Raw genomic sequence first — 20,945 nt, forward strand, 5'->3', positions numbered from 1 at the left:
CGCCTATCGCGCCTTGATGTCACAGAGACAGCAGTCTTTTCGGACCCGAACTTCCACAGCATCGATAGAAGCTTCTATGGAAGTACCCTATCTGCACCAGCTTTCCAGCAACAAGGAAAAGAATTCTGGACTTTAGCTTCTTCCCTTCCCTGCTGGGCCCCGGGACCCAGGCTTCCGGCTAGATGCCCACGACCCCGGGCATCGAGGTACGAGGATGCTAATAGTGGCCCTTCCCAGCCCTAGGACTACAACTCCCAGAAGGCTCCGGGTCTCTCCTTAGCAGACTACCGTAGTCAACCCCGTGGCATTATGGGAAGTGTAGTTCAAGAATTATACTGTGTCGGGGAAGGAGGTATAAGGAGATAAATGGTAATGCAAAAAATAAAATAAAAAAATACTAATATAAAAAAAAGAATTATACTGTGTGCTCACTTCTTCCACCTTCTCTCCAAACCTCTGGGACTGAATGCCAAGGTCCCAGAGGAAAGAGAGGTCTGGAGGCCAGTACTGAGAGATGAGAAAGGGATTGGGGCTCGGAGACAAGGCTGGCAACAAGGAGGCTGCCAGGTCTCAGCAGGGAAAATGCCCCAAGACATGAGCCATGAATGTCCCTGGAAGTTCTGCACTTTTCCTTCTTCTAACACACACACACACACACACACACACACACACACACACACCCCGACTCCAAAAAGTCTACAAACGGGTTGGTGATGTGGATTTTAATTCACACCTCCCTCTCTCCCACTTTTGGCAGCTGAGTGGCGAATAGTCCCTCAGAAACTCCCCGAGAAGACTACAAAATGGGCTTAGGTTCTTAGACCATTCTGCAATAAAAGTATCTACTTTCACCCCCTTCAAAAAGCATCAAGGGGTTCCTGAAATCCAAGTCAAGAATCCTATCCTCCTTGGCCGAGGGAACTCCTGCTTGGGGGTGAGGCTAATCCAGGGTCTGCGTACCCTCCGAGCTTTCCATCCCTCATTGCCGAAGCCAGGTTTCACTACGTTCTGTGAATTCTGGGGCAGGCACTGATCGGAAAGGGGCACAATACCAGTGGCTTTCTGCAAGTCCAAGGGACACATTTATGCCAGCTGACTTCTAGAGAATCCACCCCATCTCCCCCAGCAGCCCAGCTGCAGAGGAAGAAACGTCCTCGATTAGGAGAGGCAGCCCAGACTCGGAGCCAATATGGACAGTGCCTGTGTTTGGTAGTTTTTGAGCTTAAAACAAAACAAAATGGAGTCTCCCTATATTTCTGGAAAGCCTTGCTTCAGACGCTGCAGCGTTTTGGCAGCCATCGCTCTCCTCCGCCCGCCACGTTTTAGCCTATCTGCTGAAAAATAAAGTCTTTGTGGTTCTTTTTAGGGGTTGAGAGGTTAGATAGAGTCTCGCTCTTCTCACAAACTGCCCCAGCTACACAGAGTTTGTCTTCCATCAGTCTGCCGGGCGGTGGTGAGGTGCTGAGCTTCTGGTTGTACCTTAACTCAACTCTTCACCGAAGTTATCCGGGATTCCAGGACCCCTGCTCCTCAGGAAGGGTCCTGCAGGGTTGGCCGTCTCTAGAGCAAGTGCCCCTTCTAGAACCACTCCAGAAACACAGAAGAGAAGCTGGCCAGGGCTTGCTCTAGAATACCCATGAGTTCCTTCAGTCCTGAGGGCCCAGGAAGAGAGAAACGTCTCTCTTACAAAAGACCTAAAGAGTCAACACTAGAGGGAGTAGTTTCTGATTCCCCGGGAGCAGCCACCTGCAAGTACTCTGGACACGGGCTGGGAAGAACAGGTGGCCATTGGGCCTTGCAGAACCATCACGAGTCTCCCCAGACATTGCCAGTGATCAGGAAAATACTTTCCACTGGTTCTAGAATGTTCAGGCAGTTGCTGGAAGCCTCTCTCTGAAATTCTAGCCAACCAGAATGGCTCTAGAAATGGGTGCCCACCTGCTCAGCAGGACCACCAGAGGCTGCTCGGCCTCGACACACATAACACTGGCTCTGGACTGATCAGTCTATCCCAAAAAGACTCCTGGGCGATTTCTGGAGTGGAGACAAGTCTGCGTTGATGCCCACCCACTCAGGCAGAAAGGCGGCCTCGGGCTTGAAGATCTTGAGGAAGTGGGAGTCGGGCAGCGTGAAGTTGGCCAGGTAGACGGTGTCTCCACCCGCCAGGTAGGCGGCCCAGAAACCAAAAGTGCCGATGGTCATGACGGTGTGGTTGCACTGCGTGAGCAGCGCAAAGTCCCGTCCCGGGGAGCCCTCCTGCCCGTCGCCAGCGAAGATCACGTCCCCCTGGGAAGTGTTGATGTTCTCCCGGCACCAGGCCATGCCGTTGCTGGTGACCACGAAGATGGGGGCCTCGTGCCGAGCCCGGAACCAGTCCATGGCCTGCTGGAGGTAAGCGCCGTCGCCCACCACGCCCTTCCAGTGATTGGGCATGACCTCCAGGTAGTCCCCACGGCGCACGTGGACCCCCACGAAGGTGCGCGGGAGGCCCCCAGTGCGGGGCAAGCGCAGCTGTCTCAGGAAACCTTGGGCCTTTTCCCGAAGGTGGTCGTGCAGGGTGAACTCCCTCCGGATCTGATCCCGGAGATGGTGGAAGAAGGTCCAGGAGCAAGGGAAGCCAGTGAGCTTCAGCACGGGGTGCTCCAAGTGGCTGTACTCCTCCGACATCCAGTCGTGCAGGTCCAGCTTCCGCCAGGGCGTGAGGCCGTCCACCTCGGGCGCCAGCACAGGCAGGGTGATGCGGAACAAGGGGGCCAGGACGGCGTGCATGGCGGGCAGGATGAAGGCCTGGCGGCCGTTGAGCTGCGCCAGGGCCAGCAGCGTGGCGTACTGCCCCATCTGATTACCCAGCCGGCCATCGGGGGAGACAGTCCAGGTCCCTGAGAGGGAGGCAGCGGGCCCGGGAGGGGGCGAGGAGGCGTTCGGGCGTCCCGGAGTGCCTGACAGGCAGAAGATGGCCACGGGGGCTGCCACCAGGTGTCGGCCTGCAAACAGGACAGACACATCCAGGACACTGTGAAAGACGTCTCGGTAGATGTGGAGGAAGGTGACTGAAGCAAGGACACAGACTAGCAGGAAGGTCAGACAGAGGTGACGGCGGCGGCCGAGGGTCCACATGGCTGCAGGGGAGAGAGAGCGAGTTAGCGGAAGCTCGGAGCCTGAGGGAGGTGTCGGGGAGGAGAGGCCCGAAGGAACAAGGGGACTCAGAGTTTGGACTCCGGGTCTGACGGAAAAGGGGATCAGGGTCCAGGGCTCCTGCATCTGAGGGAGCAGGAGCAGGAGGTTTGGGATCTGGGGTTACGGGGTCGTGGATGGTGAAAATCGGTGGTTTCCAAGATGGCAATAGTCCAGGACTCCACATCCCGCCTCCACCTCTTGTGGTCTGTCCTCACCGGGCCCACCCGGAAGGCCCACTGAAGCTGGACTGGGTTCCAGCAACTCCTTTCTCCCGCGTACCCCTGCATGAGGAACAGAATCCACCATGGAGGCGACAGGAAGCCACAGGCCAAATAGAAAGCAGGAGGCTGGAGGGCCAGAACTGATTAGGGATCTTGCTTCTGGGAGGAGCAGGAGCCGGGGAGACAGGGTGGAGGCCACTCCTCGGCTCACAGAGGGTTAGAGGGTGGAGGTGCGACACCCGGCTTCGGGGTGTCCGCATTTCTCACTCATCTGAGCTCCCGGCGGGTGGCGCGTACCCCCTCGCGCGGCGGGGCCCGAGCACGCTGTCCTCTAGAGCCGTCTACACCCGGCCGCCCCGGAACCGCAGACTCCAGGTTCCGGGGACCGGCCGGCCTGCCCTCCACGTCTCCTCCCTCGACCGGCGGCCAGGGCTCTGGGAGGAAAAACGGCGGGAGCGGTCCGCTGGTCCACAGCCTCTACCTCTCCCCGGGCCAGGCGGGTAGTGGCGAAGCGGAGCCGGGCGCCTTCCCGCCGGGGGGACCCACAGTCCCATCCCCCTTCTCCCTGGCATTGGCCAACCAGAGGGCTTCGTCCCGGGCAGCCTACCTGGCCACGCAGGAGACGCGTCCTTGGATGGGCCTGGGGATCCAGCGCCCCGATGCAGGGCCGGACCCGGGCGATCCGTCGGCCTCTCCCTCTTCTACTGCCGCGCCTGGGCTCGCCCAGTCTCTGGATGCGCCCAGCCAGGCCTCGCCCCAGCCCCTTGGGGTGTGGCCGGCACAGGTGTGGGCGCGGGGCGGGGGCGCGGGGGCGGGGGCGGTGCAGTTCTCCTCCCCCGACCGTGTCCTCGGATGAGGCTGGGGAACCTGTTTGCCAGGCTGCGGCAGGAACCTCTTCCAGCTCTCGGGGTCCCATCTGAAGGTGTCCCCTCGCCCGCCAGGGGCCGCTGACACCCCCGCCCCTGGTCTGAGCCAAGGCCCCCAGCCTCTCCTTTGAGGAGATTCCAGGGTCCAGCGCCTAACTTCCTGGAGGGGCACATCTCGCGGCAGCCTCTCCTGAGGACTGGAAGGGACGAGCACAGTCGAAGTGACTCTTCCTTGCCTGCCGCAGGGTCTCGAGTGCAGCGCGGGAACAGTGGCCTTGGCCGGCCCGCACAAGGAGTGCAGCTTCCCATCGCTGGAGGCGGCCCGCACCTCACCGACCCGCCCCGGCATCTGAAAAAGACACGGGAATGGGACTGGACTCTCCAGACGCTGGATTGTAATTCCTCCACACGCAGAACTGGCTCTGGGAGTCCTCAGAGGGAGAAAATCCAGGCCTCTAGGACCTCCCTTCTTCCTAGGAGAACGGGGTGTCCACTCTCTTCACCCCCAGGTTCCCAGGAATGACCCATCCTTCACTCCCTTCAAGCTCTTGGGTCTAAGCGCCACCACCGGAGAGGGGTCTGGCCCAGAGCCGGTCTGCCCGCGGCCGGCAGGGGGTGTGTGGGTTCTTGATTTTGCGGAGGAAAGGTTGCACAACAGGAGCTCAGGCGCCGATGATGGCGCTAAAGCTGGGGACAATGAGACAAAGGGGGGCTTAGCCTGGAGGGAGCAACAGGAGAGGGACTATGTAGGGGAATGGGTCTGGGCTGGGCTGCCTTGGCGCGCTAAGAAGTCAGAGAAAAGGGGGGCCAAGCAGGGCGGCTCAGTTGGTTGCAGCATCATCTTGGGGCACCAAGGCTGCAGGCTGGATCCCCAGTCGGCATATACAAGGTTCGGCCAATGAATGCATGGACAGGCAGAGTGGCAGGTCAATGTTTTCTCTTGCTCTCTCTTCCTTCCTCCTTTCTCTCTAAAATCAACTAAAAAAATTTTTTGAAGGGGTGTGGGGGCTTGGGGACAGGGTTGGGGGTGAGCCCGGGAGGAGCTGCCGGGGCCCGTTGCTCCCTGGTTGCAAGCCTCACGGGGCCCCGTAAAGGAGCCAGCAAGGGAACAAGAGTGGGGAGAAGAGGGGGGAGGGAATGGTGTGGGCATGCTCCCAGGAGGGAGAGCATGCCAGGACCTTCATTTTGAGGAGTTTTAAAGGTTGGGGGTTTGGGAGGGTCAGTGTCTTGGGAAGGGTGGCCAATAGAATATTCACCGGCATTATGCTGATGTGCCAAAATGAGACTTATTCCCTTAACTTCATCCATCCTTGGGTGTGGTTGGCACAAATTGGATTTCTGCTATCTCCCTGAGTAGGGTGATTTATACTATTTACCCTCTGGTTGAGGAGGAGAAGTGTAAACCATTTACTCTTAAGTGTCCTTGGTTTAAGGAAGATACAATTCATCAGGTAGCTGCCAACTGCTTGGCGTTGAGGTTTACCAGTTGGCTGCCAATGGCTGGTTTAAGCCTCTTTCTCAGTTTCCCTATTCCATTTGTCCTGCCTCACTACCTGTGTGATAACTTCCCTCTCCCGAGTTTGGCTCACCTGCCCGCTGCGTTAGAGACACCCACCCACACAGGCTGTTCTGGGAGCACCTTGCCTGGGCTTGGAGTAGCTTCTCTTGTGAAAGAAACATCTGGGATTGCATCAGGGAGGAAGAAGAGGCCTGGACATGTGATATACCAGCTTCTGGGCAGGGGTTGGTGAGCTTGAAATTGGAGGTTGGCTCCAAGCCAGGTAAGAGCCTTCTGGGCCAGGATGCCTGTGTCCTCACAGAGAACACTTTGGTCAGGCATCACTTACTGATTTGCTGATGACTGAGGAGCTTCAGTGTCTGAACCCAGAAACCTAGAACTTCAGGTGGGATGCAGAAACCCCAGTTACAGGGCACAGTCTGCAAAAGTCGTTGAGGGAGGCAGGCAGTTTACAGGCCCTGAGCCCCTGCTCCCTCAGACCCGGGTGCCCAGACCCCAGCCCCCTCCTCGCTCAGACCCAGGAGCCCGGGCCCCTGACCCCTCCTCCCTCAGACCTGGGAGTCCGGGCCCTCGGCCCCTCCTCCCTCAGACCTGGGAGTCCAGGCTCCCACCTGGAAGGACCCCCTGATTGCATCACCCGTCACGCTGACCTGGCCACGGTGGAATCCTTGCTCCTGCCAAGTGGGTCAAATATCACAGGTCAGGTGAACGGAAGGTGATTGGGCGGGTCTGTCAGTATATAAATTCTGGAGCTTCTGCATCTATCCCAAGAGGCTTGGGTGTCCCGTCGGCTGGGAATCTCCGTGCATTTGGGCTGCCTGAGCAGCAATCCGTGCATCTGCTCTCTCAGAGAGCCAGGATCTGAAACAGAATCTAGACCCTTCAGCGGTTCAGACCGCAGGTTCCAGACCTTGCCTGAAGACGCCAGCTGCTGATGGGCTGGGGCATGGCCAGGTTCCAGCGCCAGGGACTGTGGGCCCTTGTGCTGGCTCTCCTGCTGGGGGCCTGCTGGGCCCACCCCATCCCAGACTCCAGCCCCCTCCTCCAATTTGGGAACCAAGTCCGGCAGCGCTACCTCTACACCGACGATGCCCAGGAGACAGAGGTCCATCTGGAGATCAGGGCTGATGGCACAGTCGGGGGGTCCGCCCACCAGAGTCCCGAGAGTGAGTGTGGGGGCCGGGACTGGCCGAGGGAGGAGGGGCTGGGGGCCTGGAGTCCCGGGGCTGGGAAAAGGCTGTGTGAGCCTCTGACCACTCTCTCCCCTCAGGTCTCTTGGAGCTCAAAGCCCTAAAGCCAGGTGTCATTCAAATCTTGGGAGTCAAGACGTCCAGGTTCCTGTGCCAGAGGCCAGATGGGACCCTGTACGGATCGGTGAGCTTCCAGGGTGGCCCTCCCCGACTTTATCCTTTCTCTTATCTCCTTCACGAGCTAGGGGACCACATCTGGCACCTGTGGCCCGGGCGAGCTTAGGTTCTGTGCTCTCTGCATGGCCCGACCTCACCGAAACCCATGAGGCGGGGGCTGTTGCTATCAATGTTTGCAAGAAGGGGAAACTGAGGCTCAGCCAGTGACACCCCTGGCCCCAAGTCACAAGGCCTGTGAACGGCACAGTGGACTGAGAGACCGAGTCCTGTGTCTCGTAACCCTTGGTGACCCCAAAGGCTTCGATGTGTCTGGCTCGGGCGGGGCACAGGATCACCCAGGGAACCTGAACAGTGACGATGGCCTTAGGTGGTAGCCAGACACCCCATGTGGTCCAGGAGGGCTTTGACTATTCCCTGGGTCAGAGTCTTCCCCTTTGTGAAGTGGGGACAGGAAGTGGGCCTTGCAGGACGGCCCGGGGGTGTCCTAGAGGTTGGGGTGGGAGGCCAGGACCCCTGGGCCCGGCAGCGGGAGGTGTGGAGGCGTCTCTGATCTCCAGTCTTGTCCCCTCAGCTCCATTTCGACGCTGTGGCCTGCAGCTTCCGGGAGCTGCTGCTGGAGGATGGGTACAACATTTACGAGTCCGAGGCCCGAGGCCTCCCGCTCCGCCCGCCCACCCGCAACTCCCCATCCTGGGACGTACACCACTGGGGCCCCGCGCGCTTCCTGCCGCTGCCAGGCCCGCCCCTAGAGCTGCCGGAGCCCCCGAGGGTCCTGGCCCGTAAACCCCCCGATGTGAGCTCCTCGGACCCCCTGAGCATGGTGTGGTCTTCGCAGGGCGAAAGCCCCAGCTTCGCTTCCTGAAGGCCCTGGTTATTTATCATTGGACCTCCTCTTTATTTATTGGCTTATTTATCTTATTTATATTTTTACTTCTCTTACTTGGAACAATAAAGAATCTGAAAGAAGGATCAGAGCGAGCATGTGTGTGTTTGAGGAAGGAAATGGGATCTGCCTTCCCTTCTCCTGCTGATCTCCAACCGCGCCCCCAAGCAACTCTCATTGCTGAAAGGATGGGAGAAGGTCGCAACCTCCACGCCCACCCCCGCCCCCGGCCTCAGCTTTCTGTTCCCATGAGGTGGCCCCAGGGACCCTGGACTACCCCTGCCTTTTGACAGGACAGAACTTACCCCCCACCGACTTTGCCCCAACCTCATATTAGTGCGGTGGAACTATTTCTCCGAGGTACCACAATAACAGGGGATTATTTTTAATGCCACTGTACGTGCACAGCCTCATGGCAGATGTAGTTTTCTGGGTTCACGTCGCACGAGAAATGGGAAGACATCTTGTTCCTCAGAGCTAGGACAGGTCTCTCGGATCCCGGGGGTGTTACTGGTGTTAGGATGGCACTCTTGGGTCCTGAGGGCTCAGACGGCTGGACATCTGGACATGGGAGTCCCAGGGGAACAGGGGACTAGGAGCCGGGGCACCCAAGTCTGGGGGAGGAAGGGCTGGGGGCCCAGACATTTGGTCTGGGGGGGGGCACTGGGGGCTGGGAGCCCTGGGTCTCAGGAAGGTCCGGGTACTCCTCCCCAGGCGCTCATGGGCTTTGGAGCACAAAGACTTTCAAAGACGGGCTTCACCAGAGGGGGGCTTTGTCCAAACACCAACAAGAAGAGAAAACTAGGCCATACGATGGTGGCACAAGGACCGCTACGTAACTGTATCCCGTTAGCAGGGCATACACCTAACGTTTACGCAATGTTAGGAGTCAAATGTATTGCAGTAATGGTCCTTAGGCATGGAGTTTGGTCCTTCCAAAAGAGAGATTCTGTGGAGTAATTCTGAGATCTCTGAGGGCCCCAACCAGGCCAGCCCCTTCCAACTCCCCCATTGCCTCCTACTACATGCACCTGCTACTTGGAGCCTGCAAAGCTGCACACACAGGTGACAGGACTGCCGCCGCCCTTCTCGGACACCCTCACCAAGTGCTCGGCCACAGGGCCACCTCTCCTCCAGGGCAGAGGACCGCTGAGGAGTGCCAGCCTCCGCAGCACTTTCTCCAGTTTCCTTTGCTGCCTATCCTGGTGCTGGTTCGGCCCCGCCCATTTATGTTCCAGGTTCACGGCGCTGTGCTCTCAGCTGCCTCAGCGGAAGGTGTGCTCTGTGAACTTTTGTTCTCCTGCTTGTTCTACATGGGATTTTCAGGAGTGGGATTTGGGAAGAGTAAGAAACTGTGCTGCTGCCTTAACCGGGTGGCTCAGTTGGTTGGGGCATTGTCCCATAAACCAAAAGGCCCTGGGTTCAGCCACATCAGGGCACATGCTTGGGTTGTAGGTTCGATTCCTGGTCGGGGTGCATAGGGGAGGCAATCAACAGATGTTTCTCTCTCTCTCTCTCTCCCCCCCTCCCTTTCTCTGTTATATGTATATATACAACTATGCTGCCTACCTTGAATCTAATTGTGAGGAAACAACAAACAAATTCCAATCAAGTGACCTACTGCCAAACAACTGGTTTCAACTCTTCAAAAATGTCAAGGTCAAGAAAGAGAAAAACAGAGGGCCCGTTCACAAGAACAGAGATCAGAGAGACAGTGCCACAAGGCGCAGCGTGGGAAGGAAGCCGTTTCCTGGCCTGGGCATTCATAAGACACGCGAGGACATTTGAATGCCTTCTATATGTTAGACAGTAGTAATTTATCCACGTTAAAGTTTCTGATTGTGATCATTGTATTGTAATTATTAAGAAGAATGTCCTTGTCCTCAGGGACATGGGGACATAGTATTGTCAATGTTACCTCAAATGCTTCTGGAAATGTAAACATATAATATCTAAAGATAGAGAGTGAACAGTAGAGCAATTGGGGAGGGGCAGGAATGGCAAGAAATGGGGAACCTGGCTAAAGAACATACAGAGTTCTCTGCACAAGGCTTGACATTTTTTATAAATTCAACATTACATCAAGTTAAATTATGTAACACTGTAGCCCCTTCTAAATGCAGGAATAGCTTATGAGGAGAAATCTCTAGGAGCCCCCCCCCCACCAACTAAAAAAAGAAAGAAAGAAAGGGAAAAGGAAAGAAGATAAAAAGAGCCCTGGCTGGTGTGGCTCCGTGGATTGAGCGCCAGCCTGCGAACCAAAGCATCACTGGTTCGATCCCCAGTCAGGGCACAGGCCTGGGGTCAGGCCAGGTCCCCAGTAGGGGGCGTGCGAGAGGTAACCACACATTGGTGTTTCTCCCCCTCTCTTCTTCCTCCCTTCCCCTCATAAATAAAATCTTTAAAAAGAAAAAGGATAAAAAGAAAGGAACAGAAGGGAACGGGGCGAGAGGGAAAAAGGAAATGTAAGAAAGAGGTGACACCTGGAGTGGAAAGCCTCAGCGGACCTGCAGTTTCAATGTGACGTGCCCAGGGCCACCGCTTCAGTGACTGCCAGGTGGTTAAAATCCTACTAGCCTGGGTCCAGTGGGATATTCCATCTTAAAAGGGATGAAAATTCCACTCTGGCCAAGTGGCTCAGTTAGGTGGAGCGTCATCCCATAACGGAAAGGTCATGGGTTGGATCCCCGGTCAGAGCACACACCTAGGCTGTGGGTTCAATCCTTGGTCCCAGGCACATACGGGAGGCAACCGATGGATGTTTCTCTCACATTGATGCTTGTCTCTCACATCGATGTTTCTCTCTCTCCTGTCCTCTCTCTCTAAAAGCAATTTTTTTTAAATGTCCGTGGGTAAGGATACAAAAAAATTGTTTTTCAATAAAACTACATTGTTTTTAAAAAGGGAAGGAAATTCTGATGCACGCTACAACATGGATAAACCTTGAAAGCATTTTGCTGGCCGTGACGTGCGTGCCTCAGATAGTTAGAGCACTGACCCGTAAACTGGAAAGGTCATAGTTTCAAGTCCCGGGAAGGGCAGGCACATGCCTGGGTTTGGGGTGGGTTCAGTCCCCAGGTGGGATCGGTACGTATGAGAGGCAACCAGTGGGTGCTTCCTTCTCACATTGATGTTTCTCTCCCTCTCTCTCTCCCTCCCTTCCCCTCTCTAAAATCAGCAGCATGTCCTCTGGTAAGAATAAATGCGTGTGCGCGCGCACACCCACACACATTTTGCTAAATGAAAGAAAAGAAGCCAGACACACAGGGACAGAGACTGTGTGAGTCTCCTTATAAAGAAGTATCTAGAATAAACAGCTTCATAAAAATAGGAAGTAGAATGGCAGGGGTCGGGGAGAAGAGGGAATGGGAAGCTGTTGAATGGACAGAGTTTCAATTTGGGAAGATGACGATGGCGGAGCAACAGCGTGAATGTATTTAAAGCCACGGAATGGAACACTTAAAAATGCTTAAAAATTGTCTGGTTCAGTGGATGTTTCTCTCTCTCTCTTTCTCTCCCTTCCCCTCCCTAAAAAATAAATTAAAAATAAAATCATTAAAAATGGTTAAAATGGGCCCTGACCGGCGTGGCTCAGTTGGTTCGGTGTTGTCCCACGAAGCAAAAGGTCGCTGGTTCGATTCCCAGTCAGGGCACTTGCCCAGGTTGTGGGCTCTGTTCCAGTTTGGGGTGCATATGAGAGGCAAACGATCACTGTTTCTCTCCCTCTTTTTCTCCCACCCCTTCCTCTCTCTCTAAAAAATAAATAAATACTAAAAAATAAAAAAACTTTAAAATTATAAAAATGGCTAAAATGGTGGTATGTTATGCGTGTATCTCATCACACACTCCACCAAACTTCTCTAAGAAAACTTCAGAAGGAACCCCTGTGGCTTTTTGGCCTCAGGATGGGGAGAAAATGATCCTCTGTTGGAAACTGTGTAAGCACCGGACCCGCCTCACATGGAACGTGTCTGAAGTCACACCGGGTACCTGAGTCTGGGAGCCTGATGGAATAGCGGTGGGACCAGCAATAGCGCCAGGCCTTCTGGCCAAAGCAAAGGTCGCTCTGGAGAAACGCCACTTGACTCAGATATCACGGAGGAAGTCTTGAATGAGTTCATAATCCAAAGTCACAGAATTTACAAGGGGCCGTGGCACGTGGCATATGCCAGCAGAAATATTGGGCGATAATAGTCAGCCGGCCACGTGGTAACTGTAGTGCAGAACTGTCAGGAAAGTAATGATGGTTCAAGATTGGTTTTAAATCCTCAACCAAGGAAATGTTTTATTGATTTTCGGAAGAGAGGGGGGGGGGGAGAGAGAGAGAGAGAGAGAGAGAGAGAGAGATGTGAGAGAGAAACATCAATCGGTTGCCTCCCATACACGCCCCAGCCGGACATCAAACCCACAGCTTTAGGTGTCCGGGAGGACGCTCCAAACAACTGCGCCACTAGCCAGGGTCCTGTGTGTATCATGTATGTACATGTGTTGTCTTCTTTCGAGAAATATCTACTCGAGTCTATTGCCCATGTTTAAAATCAGGTTAGTACTTTTTGTTGGGGTTGAATTGCAAAAGTTCTTATATACTCTGGCCATTAATCCCTTATCAAATATATTATTGCAAATATTTTCTCCCACTCCATTCTTTGGTTTACAGTAAAAGTTTTATATTTGGATATAACCCAATCTACCCAGCTTTGCTTTTGTTGCCCATGATCTTGCAGTCACAGACTGAAAACCATTGCCAAATCCAATGACATGAACCTTTTTCCCTAAGAGAAGCTTTCTTCCAAGAGCTTTATAGTTTTAGGTCTTACATTTAGGTCGGTGGTTCAATTTGAGTTAAGTTTTGCATAACATGTAAGGTAAGGCTCCCCTTCATTGTTTTGCATGTGGGTAACCAGTCTTCCCAGCGCTGTTTGTTGAAAAGATTATGGTAAAGTCTTTTTTGTCAGCAGAGCTCTTGGGTATGGACACAGCTATTCCCAGCTATTTGTTTTTTCGGTAATGATTAATTTTTAAACAAGCAACTTTCTTCTAAATATTCACTCTTTCCGCCGCTCAAAATAGCTAGCCATGAATCTCGCAATTTTAGAGTGCTCTGAACATTTGAACGTTGATTGTGATTTTAATCAATAAAATTTAACAAAGTCTGTAATCTGAGATTCCTTTAAATGTGAGCGAAGGGATTAGGAAGTACAAATTGCCAGTCATAAAAAAGTCATGGGAACATGAGGTTCAGCATAAGAAACAGTCACTAATACTGTAATAGCTACGTATGGTGTCATGTGAGTACTAACCTTATCGCGGTGATCACATTGTAAGTTATATAAATGTCTAATCACTGTGTCATATACTTGAAATTAATATAATATTGCATGTCAGCTATAATTTTTTTAAAAAACTTGAATAATACCAGTACCTGGATGCAGAGGGAGGTGTCTTGAATAGAAGAAAACCAATAATACAATTCTGATCATATTTTTCACAAGTCTAATATAACAGATTCTCATAAATGCTTTAAACATCCTCAAGGAGAGACAAATACGGGTACAGTGATTACCACCTTAATCGGTTCCTTAAATTCAGCCGGCTACAAAAGTGCTGGCATGATGAATATAAATGTGTTTCTTTAATACTTCTATTCTGATCGAGATTTTTATTCCCGCCCTGGCTGGTGTGGCTCAGTGGATTGAGTGCCGGCCTGAGAATCAAAGGGTCACTGGTTCAATTCTCAGTCAGGGTACGTGCCTGGGTTGCGGGCCAGGTCCCAAGTAGGGGGCGCGCAAGAGGCAAACACACAGTGATGTTTCTCTCCCTCCTTTCCCTGCTCTCTAAAAATCTTTAAAAAGATTTTGATTCCCAATTCTGATATTCCCTCTTACCTGTGATTTTTCTTTCCTAGAAGAGATTTCTTTATTTTTTCTTAATCCTCACTCGAGGGTACTTATTAATTTTATTCTTAATCCTCACTCGAGGGTACTTATTAATTTTATTCTTAATCCTCACTCGAGGGTACTTATTAATTTTAGAGAGAGAGCAAGGAGGAGAGAGAGAGAGAGAAACATCCCTCCATTGCTTCCTGTCCTTGCCCTGACCCGGAATCGAACTCACGACCTTTGCATGTACTGGATTACACTCCAACCCATGGAGCCACGCTCACCAGGGCAAGACCTGTTTTTTTCATTGACATTCTCATGATCACATAACTTAGGAGGTTGACTTTTGTGGTCCTGAGTCCCTCCCACGTCTGATTCCTCTGTGTCCTTCTTTATACTACAGCTCAGCAAACATCTTCCGAGTCGTATCATTGAATAGGCTGGAAAGCAAGAACACTTAGCAACTGTTTGTTCTGGGATTTTCTCACGAGAGGTGTGGCACGTTGACTTGGCTTTCTGAATCCTCGTCTGAGGATGTGTTTATTGACGGGGCGGGAAGTGGACATTCATCCATTGCCTCCGAAACATGTCACAACCGGGATCGAACCCACAACCTTTAGGGGTACAAGATGATGCTCCAACCAACTGAACCACCCCGCCAGGGCTGGGCAGTTTACTCTTTATTACACACCCAGGGTGAGTACGTGTTCCCTCTGTTCATTCTGGTGAGACTGGCTGCTGCCACTGTAGCGTGAAGCTCACTTTCCAACCCTGTGACCCCCTTTGTCAGCCGACGAGAGCGGCAGGGAGGCCCTTTCAGGAGCCCCGGGTAGGGGGGAGGCTGTGGAGCAAGAGGAATCTCTTCCCACCGCCAGCTCCAGCCTGTGTCTTGTGAGTAGCCACGGCAGCAACGGTGTGTGTCTTGTGAGCAGCCACAGCAGCGATGGCCCCGGATTCCAGTTATGTTGCCATTTTCAGCACCAGCCAGCTGCACAGCCTTCAAGCAGCTCTGACAGAGGCGCTACAACCCCCCGCCCCGCCCCCGCTGACCATGCTGTCTTGGAAGTCAGAGCGCCAGCTGCCTGGGTCCCCTCCAACAAGGTCTTGGCTCGACCCTGCAGGGGCCAACCCTCCCAGGTCCTACAGTCCGTGGGGGTCTGAGCTTCCCCTGGTATCTCAAGAATTGTTTTTTGCTCTTCCAGCCGCCAGGCACTTTTGTAACCTATTCCTTGTATTTGAAATACCAGAAGTGGTCTCTGGCCCTGGCTGCTGTGGCTGAGTGGATTGAGTGCTGGTCTGCAAATTGAAAGGTCACCAGTTGGACTCCCAGTCAGGGCACATGCCTGGGTTGCGGGCCAGGTGCCAGACTGGGGGCGTGTGAGAGGCAACCAGTCAATGTGTCTCTCACATATTGATGTTTCTCTCCCTCTCTTCCCCCTCTCTAAAAATAAATAAGTAAATCTTTCTTTAAAAAAAAAATCCCTGGAGTAGTTTCTGTTTTCCTCAGCAGACCCGGAAACCTGGTTTCTTTGGGTTCAATTGAAAGCCTTTGGGCAACTTCGAAATCAAAATGTATCTTTCTAGGAAAGCTTAAGACCTGCAATATTGACAGCTATAAAATAAACACGTTCAAATGTCTAAAGACATGTTCAAAAGGATTAGAAAGGAGAACAACCAAGGCATTATTAAAGACCATGCAGGTTTAGAAAAGAACAAAATAGAACTCTAGCAGGAATGAAACAACATGGAAACAAAATCACCATTGAAGTGACAAACTCATCAGCTGAGTCAAACAGCAGATTAGAAACAGCCAAAGGGAGAATTCATGAACTGGAAGACAGAGCCTAGTATATTACCCAGAAGGCCACACAGAGAGACAAGCTGCTGGAAAGCCGAAGAAGAAATTAAGAGGGATGGGAATAGGATGAAAAGCTCCAATAAACTTCTAGAAGAAAATGCGGAGATGAAGCGTGAGGTAAACTTCAAGAAGGTAATGGCACCCTGACTAGGGTAGCTCTGTTGGTTAGAGCATTGTCTCCATACGCTGAGGTTGCAGGTTCTATCCCCCATCAAGGCACATACCAGAATCAACCAATGAGTGTATAAACAAGTGGAACAACAAATCCGTGCTTCTCTCTCTCAAATTTAGAGGGAAAAAAAGACTTCCAGAATTAAGGAAAGACATTCTTCGATGTAGAAAGCACAAAGTGTCTTCAGCGGCATAAAAAGAAATGCACACCTAGACATATTCTAGTACATCTCCTGAACACGAACAACACAGAGAAGACTTTAAGAAAAAGAAAAAGAAAAGCCAGGGAGCGGAAAACTTTCAGACTAAGAAGAGATAATGAATGTGACAACTGACAGCAACAATGAAAGCCAGAAGTCAGAAGCCTCCATCACACTGAGAGAAAATAATTGTAAACCCAGACGTGAACACAAGTCACACCACCTTTAAAGAATGAGGACAAAACGAAGGCACTTTCAGACAAGTAAAAACTGAAAAAGGTTTACACTGTCCTTCCACCCTGAAAGAACTACTGAAGAATGTAATTTACAAAGAAGCAAACAAACTGAAAGGAAAGGGTAAGTAGCCAGGAAGAATTGGAAAAAGGAAACTGGTAAATAGGTGTTTCATTCTATGTAAATATTAACTGTATAAAACAATAACAAGAGGATGAGTTGTCCTGGCTGGTGCATCTTAGTGGGTTGAGCGCCTGACTACAAACCAAGACGTGGCAGGTTTGATTCCTGGTCAGAGCACAGGCCTGCGTCGTGGGCCAGGTCCCTGGTTGCAGGTGCATGAGAGACAACTGATCTATGTTCCTCTCACACATCCATGTTCCAGTCCCTCTCTTTCTCCCTCCCTTCCTCTACCTCTAAAAATAAATAAAATCTTTTTTTTTTTAAAGAGGATAACTCATTCATGGGTATAAAAATAAGCTGAGGCTGAGAGCACTGGGTGAAGGTTGTCAAAAGCTACAAACTTCCAGTGATAAGATAAATAAGTCCTGGTTGTAATGTACAGCTTTGTAACTATAGTTAATACTGGGTCCCACTGAAAGTTACTAAGAAAGCAGACCTTAAAAGTTCTCAATACCTGAGAAAATTGTAACTGTGCAATAAGGGATGTTAACTATGGTGGTCATTATTTCGCAATATACGCATATATCAAATCATTATGTTGTCCACCTGAAACTAATTCAAAGTTACACATGAATTGTATCTCAATAAAACAAGGGGGAACAAATAGTGAAAGTATGAGACCACGGGTTGGTAGGAGGTGAAGCATCTGAAACTCTCACACGCTGCTTGTGGGAATAGCAAGGGGCAGAGCCACTTGGAAAAATAGATCGGCAATTTCGTAGTATGGTCAAACATGTACCTACCCTGGATTTCACTCCTAAGTGTTTACTGAAGATAAATAAAAGTGTATATTCACAAAAATCTTGTACGAGAATGTTCATAGATAACTGTCAAAAACAGAAACAATAAGAATGGCTGGTCTTGGTTGCTAAATCCTGCCAAACAAGAACCGCTGGCTTCAGTGAGCCCAAGTGGCGGCCAAGTTAGAGTCACAGCTTGGCTTCACCTGGGAACCTCCATGCCAGCACAAGTAGCAGCTCTCTCAGGTTGCTTTAGGGCTCAGGAAGGTTGGCCCCGGGCAACACACACGTGGAGGTTGAACTTGGCCTGCAGCACCTGCGTCTACATTAGCCAATGGGCAGCTCCAGACCACGCTGGAGCACCACCGCCCTGCCCCTGCACAGCTGGTCCTCCACGGAGGGCGGAGGTTGGTGGTCAGTGGTCACAGCCAGTCCTTGCAGCTGACTGGCCTGGGTAAACCCCTCCCATTGACCTGCCAACAGCAATCAAGGCTCAACTACAAGTGGAGGGTATACTCATCCCACACAAAGGGTGCACCTCGAGTACCCAGCTTAGGTGATAGAGGAGGCTTTGCCACTGGACCCTACAGGACACCTACTACATTAGGCCATGATACCAAGGCAGGGGGTCATAGCAGTTCTACCTCATACATAGAAACAAATACAGGGAGGCTGCCAAAACAAAGAGACAAAGAAACATGGCTCAAATGAAAGGACAGACCAAAACTCCAGAAAAAGGACTAAACAAAACAGAGATAAGCAATCTACCAGATGCAGAGTTCAAAACACTGGTTATAGGATGCTCAAGGAACTTAGCGAGGACCTCAGAGGCATAAAAAAGACCCAGTCAGAAATAAAGGATACACTAACTGAAGTAAAGAACAATTACAGGGAAACAACAATAGAGTGAATAAAGCTGAGATTCAAATCAATGATCTGGAATAAAGGAAGCAAAAAACAACCAATCAAAACAACAAGGAAAAAAACCCCAAAAACATGAGGACAGTATAAGCAGCCTGTGGGACAATTTCAGGAAGTCCAACATTCACATCATAGGGGCGCCAGAAGGAGAAGAGAAAGAGCAAGAAATTGGAAACCTATTTGAAAAATAATGAAAGAAAACTTCCCTAATTTGGTGAAGGAAATAGACATGCAATCCCAGAAAGCAGGGAGAGTCCCAAACAAGATGGATGCAAAGAGGCCCACTCCAAGACACATCATAATTAAAATGCCAAAGGTTAAAGATAAAGAGAGAATCTTAAAAGCAGCAAGAGAAAAGCAGTTAGTTGCCTAGAGTTGCCCATAAGACTGTCAGCTGATTCCTCAAAAAGAAATCTTGCAGGCAAGAACAGACCCGCAAGAAATATTCAAACTCACGAAAAGCAGGGACCTACAGCCAAGATTGCTCTACCCAGCAAAGCCATCATTTGGAATTAAAGGGCAGATAAAGAGCTTCCAGACAAGAAAAAAACTAAAGGAGTCCATCATCACCAAACCATTATTATAGGAAATGTAAAGGGACTTATTTTAAGATCAAAAGTATGAACAATAAAATGGCAATAAATACATACTTGTCAACAATCGAATCTAAAGAAACAAACTAAACAAACAAGAAGAACAGAGAGAGAATCATGGATACAGAGAGCGTTCTCGTGGTTGCCAGATGCGAGGGGGCGTAGGGGAGCGGGCGAAGCGGTGAGGGGACTGAGAAGTACAAACAGGTACAGAACAGCCGTGGGCATGTAAAGGACAGGACAGGAAATGGAGCAGCCAAGAACTTACACCATGACCCGTGGACGTGAACAATGGTGGGGGGACGGCCTGAGGGAGTGGGGGGCGCTGGGCGGAGGGGGGCAAAGGGGGAAAGAAAAACCAGGACAACTGTAGTAGCATAGTCAATAACATATGATTAAAAAATAACTTACCCATATGTCAACTCTTTGTGGTGTTCTTTCTTCCTTTCTCATGTTTTAGGATTTCTTCTTTTATCATTTCCTTTCTGTTTCATAGCCATTCTTTTAGGGTAAATTTGCAGGAAACAAATTCTCTTAGATTTCCTTCATCTAGAACGTCTTGATTTCCCCCCTTCATTTCTGAGGAATGTTTTTGATGGATATACGATCCTGGATTGACTCTTTTTTTTTTTTTCTTTCGGTGATTGAAAGATACTGGGCTCCCTTTCTTCTGAGCTCAGAGGTTTCTGGTGAGAAATCTGCTGTCACTTGAATTGCTTTTCCCTTACAGGAAAGATGTTTTTTCTCTCTTGCTGCTTTTAAAACATTTTCTGTCTTCAGTTGTCAGAACTTTGAGTATCATGTATCTTGATTGGATTCCTTTGAGGTTATCCTGTATGGATTTCATACACTTTCTTGAATGCCTAAGTTTGTATGTTTTCCCAAAGCGGGGGAATTTTCATCCATTGTTTATTTGAATATTTTTTTCAGTCCCGCCCTCCTCCTCTCTTCCTGGGACATCAATGACATACACGTTAGATCTTTTGCTCTAGTCCCACAGTTTTCCTTTCAGTCATTGTATTTTTGAGTTCTAAAATGCCCATTTCATCCATCTTTACATCTTCTGTTTACTTGCTGAGACTGTCTATTGTTTTCATTTGTTTCAGGCGTTTCCTGAACAACTGCTTGTGGGAGCATCTCCAAGCAGACGGCCGCTTTAGAATCCCAGGCCGCGGAACTCTGACGTCTGTACCGTCTTGGTGATAATCTTTCCCTTTAAAGCCGTGCTCTCTCCGGCTGCTTCAAGTGCCGACGGATTGCTGGCGCGTCCGGGACGTTTTCTCCTCCGGGGCCCGCGACACCACGCCACCTGCTTCTTCCTGAGGTTTCGAGTCGCCGTGCCAGTTCGCCTCTTCCCTCCATTTTTCAGTTTCTTTTATGTTTGTTTACATATAATTTTCAGATATTTATGTACCTGGGAGAAATATGCATGTGTTTATGGAAAAGCAGGGATGAGCTTGTCCACTCTCCTCCCAGAACAGGGAGCCCTGTGCGTGCTGTTCCTTTGCAGCAGTCACTGGCGCGGAGCTCTGCCTGGGCGCCAACAGTCCCGGTCCTGCCCGCGCGCCGAAAAGCTAGTACTCGCGTGGAAGCGTCACGGGTGGGCTCCAGGGATGGGCGGGCGGGCCGCCTCCCATTGGGGCCCAGCGCTGCCCTAGGGAAGGCCGCTCCTCTCTCCCTTGGCTGTAGACACTGTGGCCGCTACTGCTGCCACAACTGCTGCCTCTGTCGCTGTGTCACCGTCACCACCTGGCCCGGGCTGCCGCCCTGGAGCCCTGAAGGGCCGGGGCTGCCCCAGGCTGGAACGTGCTTGGGGCGGCCAGGCCGGCAGCTCGGCGCGCGCACCGCCCGCTGCCCGGCGCGCCTGCGGCCGAGCGCCCCGTCTGCCGTCTCGCCTCTGCTTGAGCCCGCGCTCCGTCGTCTCGTTTCTTCTCGCTTTACACATCCCAGACTCAGAGCTGAAGGAGCTCCAACTCGGAAACACCAACAGATGCCGATTTTTTCAATGCTCCACAAGATTAGCAAAGGCGCAGACTAGCAAGGCAGAAAGTGTTTAGACAATAATAACGTCTCTCCTCCGACCCAACAGCAAAAATAAAACTGTGAAACCACCCCCACCTACTTCAGCAAAAG

General features: G+C 51.3%; 2 protein-coding genes across 2 annotated transcripts; one reads left to right on the forward strand and one right to left on the reverse strand.

The window, feature by feature from the left end:
- Positions 1-2,001: 2,001 nt before the first annotated feature.
- On the reverse strand, positions 2,002-3,117 carry FUT1 (fucosyltransferase 1 (H blood group)). Its single transcript, XM_054588405.1, has one exon. It carries the CDS (start codon positions 3,115-3,117, stop codon positions 2,002-2,004), a length of 1,116 nt encoding a protein of 371 aa, XP_054444380.1.
- Positions 3,118-6,573: 3,456 nt separating this feature from the next.
- Positions 6,574-8,012, forward strand: FGF21 (fibroblast growth factor 21). Its single transcript, XM_054588527.1, has 3 exons — positions 6,574-6,949; positions 7,054-7,157; positions 7,722-8,012. Exons 1-3 carry the CDS (start codon positions 6,718-6,720, stop codon positions 8,010-8,012), a joined length of 627 nt encoding a protein of 208 aa, XP_054444502.1. The 5' UTR covers positions 6,574-6,717.
- Positions 8,013-20,945: the final 12,933 nt, after the last annotated feature.

Source organism: Pteronotus mesoamericanus, unplaced genomic scaffold (genome assembly GCF_021234165.1).
Source record: "Pteronotus mesoamericanus isolate MK-2021 breed Mesoamerican mustached bat unplaced genomic scaffold, CSHL_Meso_final scaffold_137, whole genome shotgun sequence".
NCBI classification, from domain to species: Eukaryota; Metazoa; Chordata; class Mammalia; order Chiroptera; family Mormoopidae; genus Pteronotus; species Pteronotus mesoamericanus.